This window comes from Aquarana catesbeiana, linkage group LG04, assembly GCF_042186555.1.
Source record: "Aquarana catesbeiana isolate 2022-GZ linkage group LG04, ASM4218655v1, whole genome shotgun sequence".
Classification (NCBI taxonomy): Eukaryota; Metazoa; Chordata; class Amphibia; order Anura; family Ranidae; genus Aquarana; species Aquarana catesbeiana.
In genome coordinates this window covers 690137795-690162854 of record NC_133327.1, presented here as the reverse complement: position 1 = coordinate 690162854, position 25060 = coordinate 690137795, and the positions used below count along the sequence as shown (strand labels likewise).

The window sequence follows — 25060 nt, the reverse complement described above, 5'->3', positions numbered from 1 at the left end:
TTATTCGCTGCACTGCGCTGCGATGTCGAAACGCACTGTACAAAGATGCGATGATTCCTTAGGCTCAGATCACTTGTCATACTTGTCAGGAACGGGAGCAAAGCTGCACGTTTTCCTGACACATACAGAAAAGCGCCGCCCTTTAGCAAACGCGCAGCGGTGCCATTAATTGGTAATAGCAGCCCCATGCATCTGCAAATGCATGCCGCAGCACCATTCAGTGTGGTGTGACACGTTTAAAGAATCAGGGACTTCTTTTCTGTGTTTCTCGCATGTATTGAAATGAATGTCACTCATTTGCATAAATCATTGCATGTGGTAAAGTCTGTGACGTCACAAGGGGGCGGTGCCACCAGGTGACATTGCCAGGTGGCCCGCCCTTACCTAATATAAGAACTGTCAAATGGCAAGCCAGGCTTTCGGCAGTTTGCCTTACTGGACGGCGGAGCGTTTTTTTTTTTTTTTTTTTTTTTCCGGGTCCGGTGGTGCGGCGGGCGACGTGATTGATGGTGGATTTACATCGGAATTGTCAAAAACTGTCTGTGTTTTTATTACTTTTTGAGACTCTTTTGGTGAATGGGTAGGGGTACCCCCTACTCATTCACATGGGGGAGGGCAGGATCTGGGGACCCCCTTCCAGATTCCGATAAGCCCCCTGCCCCTAGACCCCAACAACCACCAGGCAGGGTTGTGGGGATGAGGCCCTTCTCCCCATCAACATGGGGACAAGGTGCTTTGGGGTGGGGGGGCCCCATGTTGAGGGCATGTTGCCTGGTATGGTCCAGGAAGGTGGACCTGCCGGGCTGCGTGCTTGTATAAAGGTCTGATATGGATTCTGAGGGGGACCCCACGCTATATTTTTTTTTTTTTTTTACATTTTAAGGTTCCCTTTAAAATCTATACCAGACCCGAAGGGCCTAGTAATGGACTGGGGGCGGTGAGGCCCACGCCACTTTAAAAAAAAAAAAATTATACTGCCAGCAAAGGTATTGTATTGCTGGAAATTTAAATGTAATTTCATTTTTTTTTTTTTTTTTTTTTAGAAATGTCAATTTTGCTGCAGCAGGTTCCATACATGCTACAGGTGAGCTTGGGGCCTGGTATGCATTGGAAGGGGGACCCCACACTGTTTTTTTTTTTTTTCATACTTTTTAATCGTCGTGTTTTTTTAACATTCACTGTTGACAGCTGACGAGTCATCCGTTTGTTAAGGACTCGGCTTCCGGCTTCCCGGCCCGCTCCTTAGCAACCAGCTCAATGCGATAAATTACCGCATGAATAAATGCGGTAATTACCGCTCAATCGAACAAATACCGCATTCGTTATTTAATGCAAAGTTATTAGTGAATTTCACTTCACTTTCAAAACCAATTTACCGCAAGCGATATTATACCGCATTTTATTTGCCGTTATATTAAACTCTTAGTGAATTGACTCCGAAATGCCGCAGTTGATGAATGTCGGCCTGGAGGAGCTACCTTGGGTAACACCAATGTGTGATGCTAATCCTCCATGATTGATAGAACTGAAATCCAATGAAAGAGAGGAGCAGGCCCGGGACAGGCTGGGGAGGAAAGACCTAAGATGAAGCTGGACGTCCTCCAGCCAGGAAATGAGGCGGGTCTCTATCTGACTTGCTGCAGCTTCTAATGCACATTGAGAGAAGCTCACAGTGTGCAGTGAAATCAGACGAAGACATTTCAGTCCAGGAGAGGAGCCGCTACACATGTGCAAGATTGAAGGTAAGATTTATGAGTATAATTTCAACAATGTATCACACACAATGTACGCTTCCATTCCACAAAGATACACAATGTAATGATGTACAATGTAACCGTTTACAAATCTATGTGCCTACCATCTTCTGGTACCAGAATCTTCCTCTATAGTCTACATAGGACAGTGAGGTATGAGGCCTCCCCCATCCTCCTCTGACCTCAGTCTATACATATGGTGAAATGACAACGCCCGCTGTCTCATCGCTCTCCTTACCCTCACCTGACCCGTCTACCTGAGCTCTGAGGATCAATATGGAGATAATGGTGCAGGTTAAATATTGATCTGATCTGTCCGGGGGATGGGCTGCTTTTATTAATTAGCTGTGATTGTGCAATTTCTACTTCATATACAAGACATGGCGGAGTTCACCTGAGCGGATACCGTGTTATTGATGAGAAGATGGAATGAGTGATCCTCCCATAGCTGATTGGATGACATCAGGTGACAGCATTATCCAGAAGGTCCATAAATACCTATATTTGTTGATAGAAAGGAGTTGGGGTAGGGGGTGAGCAGTGGAGAAGAAATAGTGCTCGTCTCGGAAAGAAAGCCCTAAAGGCAAAGGGGCTCATCTTGGGGAAGGGGGCAGTAAAGGCAAAGGGGCTCATCTTGGGGAAGGGGGCAGTAAAGGCAAAGGGGCTCATCTTGAGGAAGGGGGCAGTAAAGGCAAAGGGGCTCATCTTGGGGAAGGGGGCAGTAGTCAGTGGTACTTGTCTAGGGGGAAGGGGCAGTAGAGTCGATGGTTTTTGTCCTAGGGAAGGTGGCAGTAGAGGCAATGGTGCTTGTCCTAGGGAAAGGGGGCAGTAGAGTCGATGGTTTTTGTCCTAGAGAAGGTGGCAGTAGAGGCGATGGTTCTTGTCTAGGGAAAGGGGGCAATAGATCCAATGGTATTTGTCTTGGGGAAAGGGGCATTAGAGGCGATGGTGCTTGTCTTGGGGAAGGGGGGTGGAAGAGGCAATGGAGCTTGTCTTGGAAAAGGGGGAAGTAGAGGCAATGGTACTCCTCTTGCGGAAGGGAGCAGTAGAGGCAATGGTACTCCTCTTGCGGAAGGGAGCAGTAGAGGCAATGGTACTCCTCTTGCGGAAGGGAGCAGTAGAGGCAATGGTACTCCTCTTGGGGAAGGGGGCAGTAGAGGCAATGGTACTCCTCTTGGGGAAGGGGGCAGTAGAGGCAATGGTACTCCTCTTGGGGAAGGGGGCAGTAGAGGCAATGGTACTCCTCTTGGGGAAGGGGGCAGTAGAGGCAATGGTACTCCTCTTGGGGAAGGGGGCAGTAGAGGCAATGGTACTCCTCTTGGGGAAGGGGGCAGTAGAGGCAATGGTATTTCTCTTGGGGAAGGGGCAGTAGAGGCAATGGTACTCCTCTTGGGGAAGGGGGAGTAGAGGCAATGGTACTCCTCTTGAGGAAGGGGGCAGTAGAGACAATGGTACTCCTCTTGGGGAAGGGGGCAGTAAAGGAAATAATGTTCATTTAGGGTAAGGGGGCACTAGAGGCAATGGTGCTAGTCTAGGGAAAGTGGGCAGCAGAGGCAATGGTTCTTGTCCTGGGGAAGGGGCAGTAGAGCGAACTGTGCTTGTCTCAGTGAAGGGGGGAAGTAGAGAAAATGATGCTCATCTTTGGGAAAAGGACAGTAGAGGCAAAGGTGTTTATTTTGGGGAAGGGAGCAGTAGAGGCAATGGTGCTTATCTTAGTGTAAGTGGGGAGTAGATCCAATGGTGTTTGTCTAAGGGAAGGGGGTAGTAGGGGTAATGGTGCTTTTCTTGAGGAGGGGAGCAGTAAGGCAATGCTCATCTTAGGAAGGGAGGCATTGGAGACAATGGTGCTCATCTTTGGGAAGGAGCAGTAGAGGCAATGGTACTTGTCTAGGGGGAAGGGGCAGTAGAGTTGATGGTTCTTGTCCTAGGGAAGGGGGCAGTAGAGGCAATGGTGCTTATTTTATGGAAGGGGACAGTAGAGGTAATGGTGCTTGTCTTGGGAAAAGGGGGCAGTAGAGGTAATAGTGCTTGTCCTAGAGAAAGGGGCGGTAGAGGCAATGGTGCTTGTCTTGGGAAAGGGGGTGGAAGAGGCAATGGAGCTTGTCTTGGAGAAGGGGGAAGTAGAGGCAATGGAGCTTGTCTTGGAGAAGGGGGAAGTAGAGGCAATGGTACTCCTGTTGGGGAAGGGGGCAGTAGAGGCAGTGGTGTTTATTTTGGGGAAGGGGGCAGTAGAGGCAATGGTGCTTGTCTTAGGGAAAGTGGGGAGTAGATCCAATTATGTTTGTCTAAGGGAAGGGGGCAGTAGGGGTAATGGTGCTTTTCTTGAGGAAGGGAGGAGTAAGGCAATCCTCATCTTAGGAAGGGAGGCATTGGAGACAATGGTGCTCATCTTTGGGAAGGAGCAGTACAGGCAATGGTACTTGTCTAGGGGGAAGGGGCAGTAGAGTTGATGGTTTTTGTCCTAGGGAAGGGGGCAGAAGAGTCAATGGTTTTTGTCCTAGGGAAGGGGGCAGTAGAGGCAATGGTGCTTGTCCTAGGGAAAGGGGGCAGTAGAGGCAATGATGCTTGTCCTTGGGAAAGGGGGCAGTAGAGTTGATGGTTCTTGTCCTAGGGAAGGCAGCAGTAGAGGCAGTGGTACTTGTCTAGGGAAAGGGGGCAATAGATCCAATGGTACTTGTCTTTTGGAAAGGGGCAGTAGAGGCAATGGTGCTTATTTTATGGAAGGGGCAGTAGAGGTAATGGTTCTTGTCTTGGGAAAAGGGGGCAGTAGAAGTAATAGTGCTTGTCCTAGAGAAAGGGGCAGTAGAGGCAATGATGCTCATCTTTGGGAAGGGGGCAGTAGAGGCAATGATGCTCATCTTTGGGAAGGGGGCAGTAGAGGCAATGATGCTCATCTTTGGGAAGGGGGCAGTAGAGGCAATGGTGCTCATCTTTGGGAAGGGGGCAGTAGAGGCAATGGTGCTCATCTTTTGGAAAGGGGCAGTAGAGGCAATAATGCTCATCTTTGGGAATGGGGCCGTAGAGGCAATGATGCTCATCTTTGGGAAGGGGGCAGTAGAGGCAATGATGCTCATCTTTTGGAAGGGGGCAGTAGAAGCAATGATGCTCATCTTTGGGAAGGGGGCAGTAGAGGCAATGATGCTCATCTTTGGGAAGGGGGCAGTAGAGGCAATGATGCTCATCTTTGGGAAGGGGGCAGTAGAGGCAATGGTGCTCACCTTTGGGAAGGGGGCAGTAGAGTCAATGGTGCTCATCTTTGGAAAGGGGGCAGTAGAGGCAATGATGCTCATCTTTGGGAAGGGGGCAGTAGAGGCAATGGTGTTAGCCTTGGGAAAAGGGGCATTAGAGGCAGTGGTGCCCTTCCTAAAGGAAAGGGGGGAGTAGACCCAATGGTGTTCGTCTTGGGGAAGGCGGCAGGAGAGGTAATGGTGCTTTTCTTGGGGAAGAAGCATTAGAAATTAGGAACTTGTCTATACCAATTTATTAGTGAGGTTGGGACTCCAACAGAGATATGAGATTGCCCAAATCGTCTGAAAAAGGAGCAGTGGTCATGCATTTACATGGAGTAGGACAATATCTGTGTGATAAATATTGAGCATTTCAAATACTCAGAGGCTTGTGTTACTTTTATATTGTAAGCTGTCAGGAGCAGGGCCCTCTGAACCCCTCTTGTATCGAATATCCTATAATAATAATAACTATTTTCTTCCCACGTGGTCTGACTATGGGAGGGAAGGCAACAGAGGCATCTGCCTTTAGTGCGAAGCACACTGGGGGCTCCATAGCCTACTAAGCAAAAAGAATGAATAGATAAAAAAATATTATTTAGGTAAGAAATGCTGTGCCTTAAATTGTTTGAAGGGGAGACATTATCACAAACTGTCTCCATTCACTAAACAGGAACATTGGTGCAACTGCCAGCCGGAGATTGTGCTCACACGTCCAGCTGCTCACTAAAGTCTGTCCGGACCAAGATACGTTTTTGTTTCCAGTAGAAAAGCTTTAGTGTGGACCCGATCGATCAACTGCCAACTGATAGAAGAATAATCTGAGTAGTGTGACCGATACTCAGATGGGATCTTCAAAGCGCCCTTAGATTAGATTTTGTGGTTGCGTGGAATGACACGACATCAGGAGACACAGTCATGAGAGATCTGGCCAGATTACAGTCCCATGTCTGGGGAGGGGAAGAGGCAGCTAAATGACAGTAATAGTCCAGTCAGCTGTCAACTGACATTAAATTGGTTAGAAGTGAAATCTGAGGAAAGTTTGTAATCCCGACTTTCCCCTAGAAAGGGAACCATCCCTACAGTTCTGGCTATTTATCTAGCTATATGGGGCCCCGTGACTAAACCATTAAGGCTCCCCACCAGTGGCGGCCCGTGCATTGTGGGCACACGAGTGCGGCCCCCCATCCATGCGCCTGGGGGTGGTACTTTTTGAAGCAACTGATTAGAGCCAGAGGCTCTAATAGGCTTCAAAATAGGGTGGGCTCGCGGCGCAGAGAGTGCGCCCTGATCCCACCCAATTGTGTGACGATAGGGAATTCATTTTCGCTATTTTCACACCAACCTTCCTCCCCGCCAATCAGGAGGCAGGGCGGCAGACCTGTTTCCTGATTGGACAAAGCGCCAGGCCACCTTATTGGATGCCTGGCACTTAGGAAGAGGTGCGGAGAAGACACGCTGGAGTAGCTGCTGCTGTAAGTCCCCTCTGCCAGAGCTGTGCACGTGTGGGGGGGAGGGGGGGCGGGTTCAGTGCTGCCAGAGCCGTGCTGCATTTTATGGGCACAAGTGGCTGCATACGATGGGCACAAGTGGCTGCATACGATGGGCACAAGTGGCTGCATACGATGGGCACAAGTGGCTGCATATGATGGGCAAAACTGGCTGTATATAATGGGCACAGTGGCTGCGTTTGATGGGCACAAGTGGCTGCGTTTGTTGGGCACAAGTGGCTGCGTTTGTTGGGCACAAGTGGCTGCGTTTGATGGGCACAAGTGGCTGCGTTTGGGCAAGTAGTGGCTGCGTTTGATGGGCACAAGTGGCTGCATTTTATGGGCACAAGTGGCTGCATACGATGGGCACAAGTGGCTGCATAGGATGGGCAAAACTGGCTGTATATAATGGGCACACGTGGCTGCGTTTGATGGGCACACGTGTCTGCGTTTGATGGGCACAGTGGCTGCGTTTGATGGGCACAAGTGGCTGCGTTTGATGGGCACAAGTGGCTGCATTTGATGGGCACAGTGAGGCTGCAATTGATGGGGGGGTTCAGTATTTTTCAGTTTGTTTGCGCCCCCCCCAAAAAAATTTTGAGCACCAGCCACCACTGCTCCCCACTCTCCTTATTAAAGACAAGTCCACAAGAAATACATATTGCTCTCGTACATTGTAGAGAAGTTCCCAAAGTAGATCTGAATTTTTTTATATTACAATATTATTTGCCGACAAGTGCTACTGCTGCCTATAGAAGTCACTAAGTAGTACAGAGTGAGAGGCCCCACAGCAGCTGAACGGTCTGCTATGAATATAAATATCACCAGCACTGCTGAAATGTTCCTCCAAATTTATTGATAAAACGTCACATTTGTCGGACAAAATATTGTGGCAACCTGACCATCGCAGCCATTTGAGCTTGCTGGACTTCCCATTTCAAAACCAACCATGGCCAATAATATGGAGTTGCCCCCTCTTTGGCTATAACATCCTCCACTCTTCTGGGAAGACTTTCCAAAGAATTTGGACAGTGTCTGTGGGAACCCGTTGGTGAGGTCAGGTACTGATGTTGGATGAGAAAACCAGTAGATCACCACTGTAATACTGTAAAACACTATAATGATCCCCCTAAGGTGTTCAGTAGGGTTGAGGTCAGAGCTCTGTACAAAACACTTGAGTTCCCCCACACCAAACCGGTCACACCATGTCCTTATGGAGCTGGCTTTGTACACAGGGGACAGTCATGGTGGATCTGTTACCAAAATGTTGGAAGAGTACAATTGTCAATTGTCTACAATGTTGTTGGAGGGTGTCTGTGTTAATGTGTGCCCATTTGTGAGGTCAGGTACTGATGCTGGATGTGAAGATCTGTTTTTTCATCCCTCCTTCCAATTCAACCCAAAGGTGTTCAGTAGGGTTTAGGTCATGGTTCTGTACAGGACACTCGAGTTCCTCCACACCAAACTGGTCACACCATGTCTTTATGGAGCTGGCTCCACTCTTCCAGAAAGATTTTCCACAAGATTTTGGTGGGTGTGTGTGCGAATTTGTGCCATTTTGTGAGGTCCAATACAGATGTCAGATGAGAAGATCTGGCTCACAATCAGTGTTCCAATTCATCCCATAGGTGTTCAGTAGGGTTGAGGTCAAGGCTCTGTTCAGGACACTTGAGTGCCTCCACCCATTACACCTATATGACTTGTTGGACATCCAATTCCAAAACCATGGCCATTAATATACCGTAGACTTCTCCCCTTGTGTCTATACCATCCTTCACTCTTCTGTAAGACTTTTTTGGAGGGTGTCTGTGGGACTTTGTGCCAATTTGTGAGGTCAAGTACCAATGTTGGATGAGAAGACCTGGCTCACAATCAATGTTCCAATTCATCCCAAAGGTGTTCAGTAGGGAGGAGGTCAGGGCTCTTTGCAGGACACTCAAGCTCCTCCACAACAAACTGGTCACACCATGTCTTCAGGGAAATGGCTCCATTCTTCTTGGAAGGCTGCCTACAAGCTATGCCCGTTTTTGAGGTCAGGCCCTGATGCTGGATGAGAAGACCTGGCTCACACATTGGGCCGCATGTTGAGCACCAAAAAAAAAGACCTGACTTGCAATCGACATCCCAATTCATCTCAAAGATGTTCGGTAGGGTGAGGTCAAGACTCTGTACAAGAAACTCTAGTTCCTCCACACCAGACTGGTCACACCATGTTTTAATGGAGCTGGCTTTGTACACAGGGGCACAGTCATGCCAGAAGAGGAAAGAGTCTTCACCAAACTGTTACCACAAGGTTCGAAGAGCACAACTGTCTACAATGTCTTTGTATGATGGAGTATTAGTAGGACCCTTCACTGGAGACACCTGAACTCCATCATTTGGAGGAGCTCTACATAGACTTGGTCCTGTAGTAGATGTGAAGGTCAGGTGTCCATACATTTTTTGGCTATATAATGTATTCTGTGAAAAATTTCGGTTGGATTGGACCTTTTACATTTTGTTGTTCTGATCATTTAATATGTCGGACGGAATAACATCGAAGTTTCCCTTTAAGCCCAGCTCTTATGTAATCCTCCCCAGGTGTCTTTCCTGCACTTTGAACGGGTGATCTGCCTCTGTCCTCCGCTGCATCCTCCAGACCGCGAAATCTGAGAATTGAAACTTGGCTGCACTCCAGAGAGACAGCTGATCCCAGAATCCTCTGCTCCGCTCTATTCCATGCGTTGCTCACCAGAGCTCCTTCTACAAACTGGCCAGAGCTGGTTCTACTGTCACCAACCGCATGACTGACGTTCAATCAAATTAGTTTTTTTTTTTCAGTTTATTCGGATTTTCTTTCTTTGCCACTTGTTTGACTTGGCCTGTTTTTTTTTAACCACTTAAAGGGTTAGTCCAAAAACAATAAAAAATGAAAAAAGGAAGTTGGCCCCTGGCTTCTTATGTCTTGGATATTCAAACAGTGAGATCTTATTGATCTAATTCCTGACTCCACTTGAAAGGTTTGGCTGTTCTTGTCTGCCTTTGTGTGACTAAATCTTCGAGCACAGGGATGGTGGGAACCCCTCATAACTTTTGCAACAGCAAGTCAGAATGGTGGGAGCTTGTTAAACAGCGGACTGTTGGGCTTTTCAAGGCCATAGGAAGAAAGATAAGTATATCACCTACCAGCGTTTGCGGAGGAAACTTGACCGCCTTGTTTCGAATGGAGGAGATTCTGGGGCTATCTCTGAGGTGAAGCTCCTCCTTAGGAGACATCAATATGACCGGTACGCCTCTTTGGTTCAGGAGAGGGATTACGGGAAATACCATTTGCCTGACCCTTACCAGAACTGTAAACAGAGCGTAGCAGTTAAGACGGTCAATGGCCTAAAGGGGCAGTACGGGCTCTCTGACGAAGTCTAGGTCAGGGATCCTGGAGGTTGTCAGGTCATACTATGCCGATCTCCTGGGAGGAAGGAACCTTGATTGGACAAGGATGTTGGGTTTTTTGGACTCTACACCAGGACTGGAAAGTAATGTTCCTTTGATGAATTTGACAGATGAAATCACTGCAGATGAGGTAATCCAGGCTATTGATAAACTAGCCATCAAGGAAACTCCAAGGCCAGATGGTTTGACAGCCGAGTTCTATAAACGTTTTAAGACGATCCTGGATCCCTACCTTGCGGAGGTTTTTAATGGCTGCTTGAATGAGGGTTCTCTCCCTCCCTCCATGAGGCAATCTGCAGTGATCCTTCTGTCAAAGGGTAAAGATCCTTTGATGATTGGGAATTGGCACCCCATTAGCCTTCTTAATGTCGATAGAAAGATACTGGCAAAGATTTTCTTCTGGCGATTATCACCAGTTGCAGGCAGTTTGTTATCCCGCCACCAGCACTGTTTGGTCCAAGGTAGAAGCATTTTCTCAGCGGTGTTAGCTGTCCGGGAGGCCTTGGAGCATTGTAGGGCTGCTGGTTGGGGTAAATTTTTGCTGACATTGGATCAGGCTAAGGCCTTTGATCGGGTTAATCATGAGTACTTGTGGCTCCTTCTTGACAAATATGGCCTGGAGGGGGGTTTCATTGATTGGCTCAAGATTTTGTACAAAGGGGCTGAGAGCTTTCCTCTGGTTAATGGTTGGGTCGGGCAGCCCTTTGCGGTCAGCTCAGGTGTGCGTCAGGGGTGTCCATTGAGTCCTCTGCTATATGTGTTTGCAATCGACCCCTTCATTAGAAGGCTAGAGAGTGGACCATTGTGTGGGGTACCTTTTGGGCATCGCTGGTGAGCCTCCTTTGAAGGTTGTGGCCTATGCTGATGATGTTTCTGTTTATATCTCTGGGACTGCGGAGGCGCAGGAGGTGGTCTCAGTGATAGGGCAGTATGCAGAGGCATCAGGTTCAAAGGTCAACCAGGACAAGTGTGAAGCTTTCTGGATGGGCGTGGAAGGTGAGAGCTTTGTTCTCCCGGATGACTTCCCGGAGCCCCAACAAAAAATTTGAGTTCTAGGCATTGAATTCGGCCCAGGTGACTATGGTCATGCAAATTGGGTGAACAGGCTGGAGAATGCCGATGACAAGGTGGCAAGCTGGAAAATTTGGCGGCTTTCCTTGAGGGAAAAGGTTGATCTGATCAAGACTTACCTGATTCCGATTTTTCTGTATGTCAGTTTTGTTTGCATTTTTCCAGTTTCTCTCTATACCAGGATCTATAGTTGTTTCTTCCAGCTGTTATGGGGGAACAGAATAAACCTTGTCAAAAGGAATGTGACTTACCTTCCTAGGCGGGACGGTGATCTAGGGATGGTCAGCCCTGTAGTATTTTTCTCTCTGATGTTTGTGAAGTACAATCTTGGTAACATGTTGGCAGAGAGACCGCCTGGGTGGGTTGGTATATTCCAGGCCTGGTTTAGGCCCTTTCTGCGAGACTGGGAAAATGGTGGGCCAGTGAAAAGCCTGAGGGTCAAGCATGAACAGCTCCCGGCTTATGTTGCCCCGTGTTTGAAAATGCTTCGGCAGTGGCAAGTAACAGCAGGAGAAGTCAGATCTCTTCCAAGGAAACTTCTTGAGAAGCGGATCACGAGCTCTGCTTTTTGCGAGCCACTGGCCTTGAGGGATTGCCCAAGCCTGGTTTTTGGGGTGGGTTTGCAATTGATTAATTTGGAGAGAATCCCAATGAAGTTTAGGGATCAGGCTTGGCTTGCCTTTCATGGAAAACTATATGTGAAGGGCAACTTGAAGTTTCTTTCCATGAGTGATCGGGGCTGCCCGAGAGTGGAGTGTGGAGGAGTAGTGGAGTCCATGGATCACTTTCTACTTCAATGCCCTTTTAATATAGAGGTGTACAGGAGGGTGGGGAGGGCTCTGAGTATACCCTTCCTCCCCCATATGAGTTATGCAGAGTGGGTGTATGGGGCATTCCAGACTCGTCTGGATTATGATTTGGAAACACTTTTTTTAGTTAGTCTAGTAGTCCGTTATTTCACGTGGAGTGCACGGTGTCGGGTATCCTTACGGAGTAAAATCCTCCCTGTCGAGGTGGTGGTGCAGGACATTCTGGGTGAGGTTGGGAAGATTCGGGGTCTTGAGAAAGGCAGGTGGCAGCAGGAGGCCTGGATAAGGGCGTGGAGGAATATCAGGACTCTGTAGCTGCTGCCTGTTGATCTCGGGGTGTGCGGCTTTACTTTGTATTCTTGATTCACTCCCCTAGATTTTCAAGATGAAATATATTTTTGATAAAAGGCTCCATGCATGGTGACGGTGATGTTCCTTAGTCTGGCTCTCCCATAGGGATTATGTTGTGCGCAATTTGGTTTGTACCATTTATTATGTTCTTGTTTTGTATAATCATATTCAATTATTTTGTAAATATGTTTTATTTATTTATTATGGTTTTATTGTATATAAGTTGTTGTTTGTAAGATTTTCAATAAACAAAATTAACCCCTCATAATGGGCACAGCGGGTGTACAGACCCGGGAACTCAGCACAGGGATGGTGGGAACCCCTCATAATGGGCACAGCGGGTGTACAGACCCGGGAACTCAGCACAGGGATGGTGAGAACCCCTCATAATGGGCACAGCGGGTGTACAGACCCGGGAACTCAGCACAGGGATGGTGGGAACCCCTCATAATGGGCACAGCGGGTGTACAGACCCGGGAACTCAGCACAGGGATGGTGGAAACCCATCATAATGGGCACAGCGGGTGTACAGACCCGGGAACTCAGCACAGGGATGGTGGGAACCCCTCATAATGGGCACAGCGGTTGTACAGACCCAGGAACTCAGCACAGGGATGGTGGGAACCTCTCATAATGGGCACAGCGGTTGTACAGACCCAGGAACTCAGCACAGGGATGATGGGAACCCCTCATAATGGGCACAGCGGGTGTACAGACCCGGGAACTCAGCACAGGGATGGTGGGAACCTCTCATAATGGGCACAGCGGGTGTACAGACCCGGGGACTCAGCACAGGGATGGTGAGAACCCCTCATAATGGGCACAGCGGGTATACAGACCTGAGAACTCAGCACAGGGATGGTAGAAACCCCGCATAATGGGTGTAGTAGGTGTACATCTCTGGGAAGTGAAGGAAAAACTCTATAAAGTGACACAGCAAAAACTAATCTACTGTATCTGAAACATAAAGGGGAACTCCAGGCAGGGAATGAATATATCATTAAGCAGTTTTGGGTACCTGAATGTGACCTGGTTTCTGCTTCATGCAGTCCTCCTGTACAGCAGGGCTAGAGTTTGCGAGGGAAAAGTGGCACAAGGAGCCAATCAGCTCCACGTGCTGCTAGAAGCATGCTGGTATTTGGAGAGATCAGAGTGACAGATAAGCTTGTCACTGTCCAATCACAGACTGGGGGAAGGTCCAGGACAGTGTGGACTTGGGAAGTGAGTGGAATGATGCTGGCCATCAGACTGAGGACATCTAGTGGCAGAAAAGGGTACTGTGGGGGGATCTTTGTATAGAAGCTGAGTATTGCAACAAAAGCTGGTTTTATTTTATTTATTTTTTTTAGCTTTTTTTTAATCAGCTCTTCATTTTTTCATGTTTTTTTTATTTTTTTCTGGCTGAAGTTCTGCTTAAAAAAAAAAAGTTTTGGCTTTACCGACCCAGTAAAAGAAGGATGGGAAATCTCCCTGAATTCAGGTTTGACACCAAGAGGAAGAAATAAAAAAAAAGGAGGGTTCTAATCTGTCTGTACAAAAATGAAAACAAAAATCCGGGTCTGGCTTTAGATACGTTTGAACAATTCAGGGTCGGTCTCGGCAGATTTTTATGGTTTACGGATCTTTCCAGGAATCTTCCAGACTGAGTAATAAGTCATCTATTCGTCGTGTTTGGCAATCGGCACAAATATTCTAGTGAGGTCATTTCACCTTTTTATGTAATGAGAGCCGGAGAACTTCCACTGGATACAAACATCAGCTGACCTCCGACCTCCCCGTCAGACATTAGAGTGTAAATTCTTGTTTATTAAAAAATCTTACAAACATAATAAAAACATATTTACATATATACAAAATATATAAATAAAAACCAGCATAGCAAAAACATAAAGAAACCTAAATATACCAATCTAAACAAAGCCATAACCTCCACCTAAAACACCCCCTCAGGCTAAGAAACCATTACACATTTAATCCATGCATGCAGCCCTTTTTTCAAAAACACAATCTTATATAAGGGGACGTGAAAGGACAGAAAGAAAGACGTACACCCAGAGACTGACAAACAGCAACTACAGAGACCTGACATTCCTCCACGCCTTTTTCCAGGCCCCCAGCCACCACCTGTCCTTCTCAAGACCCGAATCTTCCCAACCTCACCCAGAATGTTGTGCACCACCACCTTGACAGGAAGGACTTTTTCCGAATGGAAACCTTACAACGTGCATTTCATGTGAAGAAACGGACTACTAAGCTAACTAGAAAAAGTGTATCAAAATCCCAATGTGTCTCAAAGGCCCCGTACGACCACTCCGCATAACTCAAGCAGGAAAGGAAAGGGATACCCAGAGCCCCACTCACCCGCTTGAATATCTTCTATATCGAAGGGGCACTGAAGGAAGAAGTGGTCCTTTGTCTCCTCCACCCCACCACATTCCACTCTTGGACAGCCACGGTTCTCCGCAGAGCGATGCTTCAGGTTACCCTTTACATAGAGTCTGCCATGGAACAAGCGCCAGGCCAAATCCCGAAACTTTAAAGGCATTCTCTCTAGATTGAGCAAATGCAGGCACTCCCTCATAACAGAGCCTGGGCAATCCCTTAAGGCCAGTGGCTCGCTAAAGGCAGATTCAACAAACCCTCCTCTCCAGGTCCTTCCTAGGAAGAGATTTAATTTCCTCCGCCGTCACACGCCACTGCCGAAGCATTTTCAGGCACGGGGGCAACATAAGCCGGGAGCTCACCATGTTGGACCCTCAGGCTTTTCACTGGCCCGCCTTTCTCCCAGCTTCGCAGAAAAGGTCTAAACCAGGACTGAAAAATACCAACCCACCCTGGCGGTTCCTCTGCCAGCATGTTAGCAAAATTATGTGTTATCACACACATAGGTTGGACTTCATGGACTTGTGTCTTTTTTCAACCTCACCTACTATGTAACTATGTATGTAACTATATGTTTCAAAAACATCAGAGAAAAAAAACCCACCGGGTTGACCATACCTAGGCCACCCATCTGCCTGGGAAGGTAGGCTACAGACCTCTTACCGGGATTCAGTTTGTTCCCCCATAACAGTTGGAAGAAACAGCTGTAGATTCTCGCATAGAGAGACACTGGCAAAACACAGACAAAGCTGACAGACAGAAATACCGGGATCAGGTAAGTTTTAATCAGGTCAATCCTTTCCCTGTAAGAGAGTTTCCAATCCTTCCAGGTGGCAACCTTGGCATCGGCATCTTGTAGCCTGCTTTCCCAATTTGCAAGGCCATAATCACCGGGACCAAATTTGATGCCTAAAACTTTAATTTCCTGTCGGGCTCTAGGAAGACATTCGGAAGTTCGAAGCCGTTGCCTTCCTCACCCATCCAAACAACTTCACTTTTATCCTGATTGATCTTTGAGCCAGATGCCTCAGCATACGGCTCCATCACCGAGACCACCTCCTCCGTCTTCTCTGTCCCAGAGATGAAAACAGACACGTCATCAGCATAGGCCATGACCCTCAATGGTCCGCTCTCTAACCTCCAGATGAAGGGATCGATTGCGAACGCATATAGCAGAGGACTCAAAGGACACCCCTGACGCACACCTGAGCCAACCTCAAAGGGCCATCTGGTCTAACCATTCACAAGCATGAAGCTTTCAGCCCCTCTGTACAAGGTCTTCAGCCAAGCGATAAAGGCCCCCTCAGGCCATATTTTCCAAGAGGCAGCCATAGATGCTTATGATTGACCCAATCAAAAGCTTTAGCCTGATTCAATGCCAGCAAGTACTTTCTCCAGCCTGCAGCCCTGCACCACTCCAAGGCCTCCCGGACAGCTAACACCGCTGAAAAAGTGCTTCTACCCTGAACCGAACAGTGCTGGTGGCTGGAAAGTAGATCGCCTGCTACAGACGATAAATGCCAGAAAATTATTTTTGCCAGTATCTTCCTATCAACATTAAGAAGGCTAATGCTCTGCCAATTCTCAATTCTCGAGGAATCCTTACCCTTTGACAGAAGAAGCACCGCAGATTGTCACATGGAGGGAGAGAGGGAATTCTCTCTCAGACAGCCATTAAAAACATCCACCAAATATGGGGCCAGAGTAACCTTAAAGTGTTTAGAAAACTCGGCTGTCAGTCCATCTGGCCCAGGCGACTTCTTAATGGCAAGCTTATCAATAGCCTTAACCACCTCATCTGCTGTGATGTCCTCTGTCAAACTCGCAAGAGAACTGTCATTTCCCAGTCCTGGAATAGAATCCAGAAAACTTGATAGGCCTGCCTGATCAAGGTCCCTCCTGCCCAGGAGGTCATAATAATATGACCTGGCAGTTTCCAGGATCCCCGACTTGGACTTTGTCAAGGAACCTGTACTGTCAACCAGGCCTACAACTCACTTAACTGCTCTACCTTGTTTGCAATTCTGGTAAGGGTCAGGCGAGTGATATTTCCCATAATCAGTTTCCAGAACCAAAGTGGCATGCCTGTCATATTGGCACTCCCTGAGCAAGAGTTTAACCTCAGAGTTCATCCCCGGATCCCCATTATTCGACACAAGCCTATCAAGCTTCCTCCGCAGACGCTGGTAGGTGACATACTTATCAAGCTGTTTATTTCTTCCTATGGCCTTGAAAAAAAAAAGGACGATCCTTCGTTTTGTAAGTTCCCACCACTCTGACTACTGCTGCAAAAGTCCATGATTGATACCTGTGCCTGAAAAAAAATCCTCAAAGGATTGACTCGCCTTCACATCATCCAGGAGTGGCGAATTTAGCTTTCAGGCACCCTTCCCCCTAGGTGGTGTATCGGGGCTATTCAGAGTCACAGACAGAATACAGTGATCAGAAAACTCCACTTCCTGACTCACTGGTGCTGAGAAGGCAGAGTTCCCCTAAAAAAAAACCTATCCTACTCTGCCTACTACCTCGCTGAAAAGTGAATCCCGTGTCGTCTGGGCAGCAATGAATGTGCACATCAACCAGACCTGCCTCTCTAGCTATTTTGTTCAAGAAAAAGCCGCCACAGTCCAGCCCAGGACCTTTCCTGTCCTTAGTCCTAGTGACGGTGTTGAAATCCCCACCGAAGACAACTTGCCGGGCTGTAAAAAGAAAAGGCTTCATCTTCATGAAGAGGCATTTCCTGTCCCACTTTGTCTGGGGCCCATAGATGTTGATCAGGAACAGGTCCTGCCCCCCCCCCCCATGGATACGTCTAAGACCATGCATCTCCCCATTTCTACCTCAAAAATCTGCCGACAGGTTACCATGCCGGAAAAAAGTACTGCAACTCCAGTGAAAGGCTCGGCAGCAAGAGACCAGAAGGAGGGGCCGCGGCTCCACTCCTTCTTCGCCAGATGAATATCAGCTAAACTAGACAACCGGGTCTCTTGCAAAAAGAAAATATTAGGATCAAACCTGCTGAGCAAAAATAAGGCCATATTACGAGCGTTTACTTATTTTATGCTGGCGACATTAATGGTCGCCACCTTCAGTGGAGTGGGAACCACCTCTAGGATGATCGAGGTATACGTTTCTTAGCCTGCTTACCCCCCTTCCTACCTGGAGACCCTATTCGCTTCAATGTCCCTTGTGATTTCTCCTCCATAGACTCATCACCAGCAGATCTTCCACCCTCCACCTCAGAAAACACCTCAAAAGCATTTGCCAACTCCACTCTCCTAGGTTCAGGAACTTTGACATCCTTCCTTTTTCTCCGCCTCTTACCCTTTTTTCTTTTAGCCTCCAATCATTCCATATCCTCATTCGACAATCCTGATGGCAGAACCCCCTCCCTCCTGCTCCCCAGGACATCCTCAGCCAAAACCCCCCCATTAACCCCTCCCCCCACATCAATCACCTCAACTTCCACATCTTTCACAATGACTTCCATATTATTCACCTTGCATTCTGCACCAGCCACTTTTATTCATTTCCCCTTCCCACTTCCCTCTCCACCATCATCCAATCCATTACTCACTCCACCCCTCTGACCTTGAACGGCAGCACTTCTGCCATGCCGAGGAGGTGGTATTGGCACAACCATACATGCTGGTCCAGCACCCTCCACTGCCTTCACTACACTAGGAGAAACAATAGGTGCAGACACAGACTTGACAACCACACTTTCTGACACTGACTGGGAGACCACAGACTGGGGGGACACTGACACCACAGATGGCCTCACAGACACAGATTCTGATGGGACAGAGACACTAGGATCCCTTGGTACAACCTCCACCAACCCAGACTCTTCTTTATCCAGACGGAAGAATTCCTCCACTATCTTTGGCTTATTGTGCAAAGCCTCAGGGCACCGGCTATAAGGGTGACCAACCTTATCACATAGGTTACATTTAATGATGTTACAGTCCCTTGCCAGATGCCCCAGTTCCTGACACAAAGAGCAATTCTGTTATGGACATTTAGAGGAGAAATGTCCCTTGACTCCACATTTATGGCACAGCTTAGGTTGACCAGGGTAAAAGACGGTAATCCTAACTCTACCAATAAAGGCAGAGGAGGGAAAATGCTTGACCACATTCCTACACACATTCAATCTCATTGACACCGACCACCTACCCATCCAGATTCCACTATCATCCACAATCTTTTTTAGTGGGCACAAAGTTTCACCAAACCTCCTCAACCAGACCCATAAATCTTCAGGGGGTATAGACTCATTCCTTGTCAGGATAGTCAGATATTTTATCAAGGGCTGACGTGAGACAACTTTGGAGACAAGCCCCTTCCAGTCTGGCTGGCCCCCATATACACGCTCAAACCGCTCCCAAAACAGATCCAGTGATTCTGGACAAACAAATGACAAATCATATTCATAGGAACCAGCGGGACTGATAAGAGCATAAATATCCTCTGCCTTAAATCCCATGGCTAGGATCTTATCCACAACCTCCCTCCTGATAGGTGGAATACCTCCTCCTTCCCATCTGAGCTGTACCACATTCCTGAGTTTAATGGAAGAAGGTGCATTAGATGAAAGTTGCACAACTGGCTCCCTTCCACTGCCAGCAGCATGACTTTGTCCCGACACAGCCTTAGCATAATTCCTAACTGGGACAGATGACACATTACCTGGCTGTGAAGGAACCTCTGAAATCTGGTTTGGTTAATTACCTACCACTTGATCCTCCCTCCTCCCCTCCAGCAAAACAGTCCCGCTCCCCATAGTCCCAGAAGTACCACAGATACCAGCAGTCAAGTAAAGTCTTCCATTTAGAAAAAACACCAGCTGTTTCAGTGTTCATACGGCCCTCCTGCTCTGCAGTTTCAATGTTGATTCGACATTCCTGCTCTGCACTGTTAGTGTCCATGTGGGACTCCTCGCAGCCAGCAGAAACTTCTCTGTCTGGATACACGCCATCTTGTCCTGCATTCACTGCTGATTGCAAGGATCTGTTGGCAGGTGCAAGCTCAGGAAAGTCCTCCACACACTGAAAGAGATTTTCAGCAAGCACTCCTTTACCAAGATCTTCATCTGATGAGTCGGTGCCACTCAAGTGAGATTCCATTTCTGTAATGGTCTGCAGCAATCTGCCATTTTCCTCAGACTCCTCCTGAGATGACCCAGGCTGCTGGGGAGGGAGGGGGGACAGATACTGAATCAGACAGGACCCATCCATACTGTCACCGTTGCTCTGATACCCACTCTCTGGCTAGTACTAGCACAGGCACTTTCCTTCATCTCTTGGAATCTCTCATCATTCTCACACTTTTCTCTGAACACATCACTGCTTTCCTTCAGAAAAGCAACCAGCTTCCACTGCTTTTTCAATGCCTCCTCCAGAGACTTCAGTTTATAGACTTCCCTCTTACTGTTTCCAGACTTGCTATGCAGGGATTTCATGACAGCAAGTTTCTGTTCCTCCTTAGCAATGCGGAGAAGTCTGTTCACCACTCTATCCTGGAAGACTGGTAAAGTCTCCCCTTGCATAGGGACAGGCCCAGGATCCATTGCAGCTTGAGCACATGGAGTAGGCCTCAGTGCCTCTGGAGAGCCTCCACCTTCATCTTCCCCTACATGGTCCGTGCTTGCCTGGGAAAAGCCTGCAGGATAGGCCCCAGGATTGTTGCTTCTCTCAGCTGAGATCACAGCAGAGTGAGCCAGCAGCCTTGCAGAACAGCACCACCGGGTGAAGAAGCTCCTCTGGTGCAGGGACTGATGTGACTGGCTCAGTGATCTCTGTACAGCACTGTGGTATATGTCAGAGCTATATAAATGTATAATAATAATAGTGTGTGACTGTGGGGGAGGGGACATTAGAGTGTAACTTCTCTGGGTACACAATGCAATGAATGGTTACAATTATTATTCTATATAGTAGTAAAGGTTAAATTTCTACATATTTCTATATATTAAGGTTTTTTTATTATTTTTTTGTCTTCCAGATTTCTTACCCCCCGAGCGATGAGGATGACAGTGATGATTCTGAAGGTGAAAACCAGGAACTTGCCCAAATTGACAAAGGTTAGAAAAAGAGACTTCTAACATGATGCCATTTGTTTCTATAGGCCATAAAATCTACATTGATGGCCTATAAAATAATTCAGGCTGCCTTTCCCGCAATGCACTGCAGCAGAGAGATATGATCAGGTCTGAAATGATTTGTATGACACTTCCATGTGTGCTGTGGATACCCCTGGGAGTCTTATCTTATCTGGTTTCCAAAATAAGTAAAAAATAAAATAAAATTTCAGGTTTCAATAATCACCTTCAATCTGGAGCTGCCCCCCTATAGTGCTTCTTCTTTACCACTAGATGTCCTCAGTCTCCCGAGATTAAATGACATCCATTGTTATGACCGAAGGCTGTGATACCCCCCCCCCCACCCTGAGTAGGGCGCCCTGCACTCAGTTTACTGATGCAGAGAATGGCGTTGATGTCCTGAGAGAGAGATCCCTCTATTGGCTATTCTGCAAATCTCTATTTACAAAAAGTAACAAAAATATGGGAGAGTAAGCTTGTAAAAAATGTCCATCATCTGAAAAACCTTCTTAAAGTCGATATAAATCTGATCTGTGTGGCAAAGAGCTCTATATCAAAAACAGCTGGCATTTTTATGCTATATATATATAAAAAAAAACAACAACTGCCATTTATTTTATTTTTTTCTGTATCTAAAACAACTGCAATTTTTGATGCAGTATATCAAAAGCAACTGACATTTTTTATGTTGTATATAAAAAAACAACTGCCTTTTTTTGCTGTATGTCAAAAGCAACTGCCATTTTTTATGTTGCATGTCAAAGCAACAGCCATGTTTTTATGTTTTATATAAAAAAACAACTGGCATTTTTTTATGCTGTATATCAAAAACAACTGCCATTTTTTATGCTGTATATAAAAAACAACTGCAATTTTTTATGTTGTATATAAAAAACAACTAGCATTTTTTGTTGTATATCAACAACTGCCATTTTGTTACGCTGAATATCAAAAAACCACTGCCTTTTTTGCTGTATGTCAAAAGCAACTGCCATTTTTTATGTTGTATGTCAAAACAACAGCCATTTTTTTAAATGTTGTATATCAAAAACAACTGCCATTTTGTTACGCTGAATACAAAAACCACTGCCTTTTTTGCCGAATGTCAAAAGCAACTGAGATTTTTATGCTGTGTATCAAAAACAACTGACATTTTATGTTGTATATCAAAAGCAACTGCCATTTTTTATGCTGTATATTAAAAGAAACTGCCATTTTTTATGCTGTATATTAAAAGCAACTGCCATTTTTTATGCTGTATATTAAAAACAACTGCCATTTTTATGCTGTATATTAAAAACTGCCATTTTTTTATTTTGTATATCAAAAACAACTGACTTTTTTATGTTGTATATCAAAAACAACTGCCATTTTTTGTTGTATGTCAAAACAACTGCCATTTTTTATGTTGTATATCAAAAACAACTGCCTTTTTTGCCCGAATATCAAAAGCAATTGAGATTTTTATGCTGTGTATCAAAAATAACAGAATTTTTTATGTTGTATGTCAAAGCAACAGCCATTTTTTTATGTTGTATATCAAAAACAACTGCCATTTTTTATGTTTTATATCAAAAACAACTGCCACTTTTTATGTTTTATATCAAAAACAACTGCCATTTTGTTACGCTGAATATCAAAAACCACTGCCTTTTTTGCCGAATATCAAAAGCAACTGAGATTTTTATGCTGTGTATAAAAAAAAACTGCCATTTTTTATGTTGTATATCAAAAGCACCTGCCATTTTTTTATGCTGTATATTAAAAACTGCCCTTTTTTTGTGTTGTATATCAAAAACATCTGACTTTTTTATGTTGTATAACAAAAACAACTGCCATTTTTTATGCTGTCTGTCCATAATAACTGCCATTCTTTAATTCCAAGCACCAGAAAGAGAATAATTACCCATGCAGTTTGGATTTCCCACCCTGTGGGGGGTGAAATGCTGGTAAAGTCTAGGGGTAATCTAGGGTAATATGTTATTCCTCGCAGCCCTTCTTCTTGCTGTGTGGCCGGTCCCCCAAAGCCTCTTCTCATTGGGGCATTGGCTGGTGGTTTCACTCTGATGTCATTAGGTACAATGCAGGGCCAGCAGTCCTGCATTGTACATGGGGACTGTGAGGACTGCACACAACCTGGAGTATTGGAGAGAAAAGGAGAGCGCTGTAAGCCTGCCAGGGCGAGGAATGAGGTATTGGGGCCATTCACAGCAGGGTTGGGGGGGGTAGTAAAGCCACATAGTTGAGCCGCGTTGTTCCTACCCCCCCTGCATTGCTGTTTCAGCAGCATTTATACCCCCTGTCATGCTCGGCAGGAACTACTGCTGGTGAAATGCAGCCTATTGAACCAAATGGGGCTGTGCTGCAACAGTAGTGCAGTATTTAGGGGGTTACCACAGGCAGCGAGGAGGTGATGCAACGCAAGTGTAAGGACTCGTTCACAGCAGGCCGCGCATCCGAACGCACGTCCTTTTTTTTTGCGTACTCCCGTTCCTCGTGGGCAGCCCATTAACAGTGCAAAAAAAGGTTCCGGCACAATATAAAAAATTGTCCCGGCACCTTTTTTTGCACGATGCATGGCACTCCGAGCGCACGCGCATGCGCTAGATATCCACTCGCGGACCCGGCATTTTCTGGCACCTTTTGTTTACAAGTTTAAATCAGCAATTTTTAGCAAGAAAAATACTCAGAACCCACAAACATTATATATATATATATATATACACACACACACACACACACACACACACACACACACACACACACACACACACACATACATACATACAGTATCTGACAAAAGTAAGTACACCCCTCACATTTGTGTAAATCTTTTCTTCTATCTTTTCATGTGACAACACTGAAGAAATGACACTTGTCTACAATGTAAAGTAGTGAGTGTACAGCTTGTATAACAGTGTAAATTTGCTGTCCCCTCAAAATAACTCAACACACAGCCATGAAAAGATAGAAGAAAAGATTTACACAAATGTCACTGAGGGGTGTACTTACTTTTGTCAGATACTGTATATATGTGTTGTGGTCGGTAAGTGGTCATGAAGGGGAGTCCTTAAGAATGAACGGCACCTGCACACGTCTGTAAAAAGCAGCCAGTAGGATGCACTAAGCGGTTAGCATGTGATAATGGCGGGGCGCCTTGCCCCGAGTCGGGCGATGGTCACGTGAACTCACCTCCATCTTCCATCTCTCGTTTCTGCCAGAGAGAAGACGAAATTGCATCTTGACCCCCTTGGCCACCAACCAGCTGCAGAACCAAGAGAACCAGTGCTGCAAGGTGCGCTCCCTCTTCCACGCCGGCCTGGACCGCCACAGTTCGGAAGAAGAGCTGGAACGCATCAGCAGGGAATTCGCCGCCAAGAAACGCGAATGGTCCCAGGTCAGCCGGCTGAGCTGTCACAGTGACAACACGTCGTCCAGCGACGAGGAGGTGAAGCACTTGTGCACCATGTCCTTCAGGCCTGTTGAGCAGACCGAGGGCCTCCGCGCCAATTCCAGCCCCATCTTGTTCAGCGCTTCCCCGCCTAAGAGACTCCAACCCCTGAGCCGAAACCCCGCCTCCCGCCCGCTTATCTTCACAAGTATGGGGTCCACGTTTGACCAGGGGATGCCCTGCAAGAGGCACAGACAAGGTTTTGGAGACAAGTGTAGCAGACCCAGCCTGGACCTGGAAAAGATGCAACAGGTAGGTCCAACCTATTGTAGAAGCGAGCCTAAAGGTGTCCAGAGGGTGGCCGCCTAGTCTGGGCACCTAAATCCTAACGCCTGAACGCAGTTTTTTTGCAGCTTTGACATGTGTTAGTAATACTGTACATATCACTGCAAATTACAAGGGGCCTGTTTATAAAAACATTCATTAAACGATCGTCACAAGCATTCGTCCAGGCTGCCCGAACTTCCCCTCTACGTTCTATCATACTATGACTTCCTATAACCGTCAGCTCAACCAACCTATGGAGTTATTTCAGTAAAATATACAGCATTCTGTCCAGGAGATGGCGCTGACAATCGGGGGAAGTCCTAGTATTACAGAAAATGCGGGGAGATTTAGCGCAGGCTGGATGAGTGCTTGTGACATTCGTACAATGAATATTTTATCAGGACAACCCCTTTGTGTATCAGGGCCAATTATGCCTCGTTTTTTTCCCCAGGATAAACGAGGCTGTCCTTTGGTGATAAGCGTTAAATTTCAGTCACACTTCAGCGTTTTGATTCTGCCCACTGTATATAAAAACCAACTGCCAATTTTTTATGCTGTATATCAAAAACAACTGCCATTTTTTATGTTTTATATAAAAAAACAACTGCCATTTTTTAATGTTGTATATAAAAAACAACTGCCATTTTTTAATGTTGTATATAAAAAACAACTGCCATTTTTATGTGGTGTATATAAAAAACAACTGCCATTTTTTATGTTTTATAT

At 46.4% G+C, this 25060-nt stretch overlaps 1 protein-coding gene across 2 annotated transcripts in view; it reads left to right on the top strand.

The window, feature by feature from the left end:
* LOC141141076 (uncharacterized) overlaps positions 1-25060 on the top strand; it is a 113256-nt gene that overhangs the window by 27767 nt on the left and 60429 nt on the right. For both annotated transcript variants that reach the window (XM_073628770.1, XM_073628769.1), the window contains exons 2-3: positions 20520-20598; positions 23838-24319. In XM_073628770.1, the coding sequence (XP_073484871.1) occupies positions 20520-20598; positions 23838-24319 (561 nt within the window). The remainder of the gene's footprint in view (positions 1-20519; positions 20599-23837; positions 24320-25060) is intronic.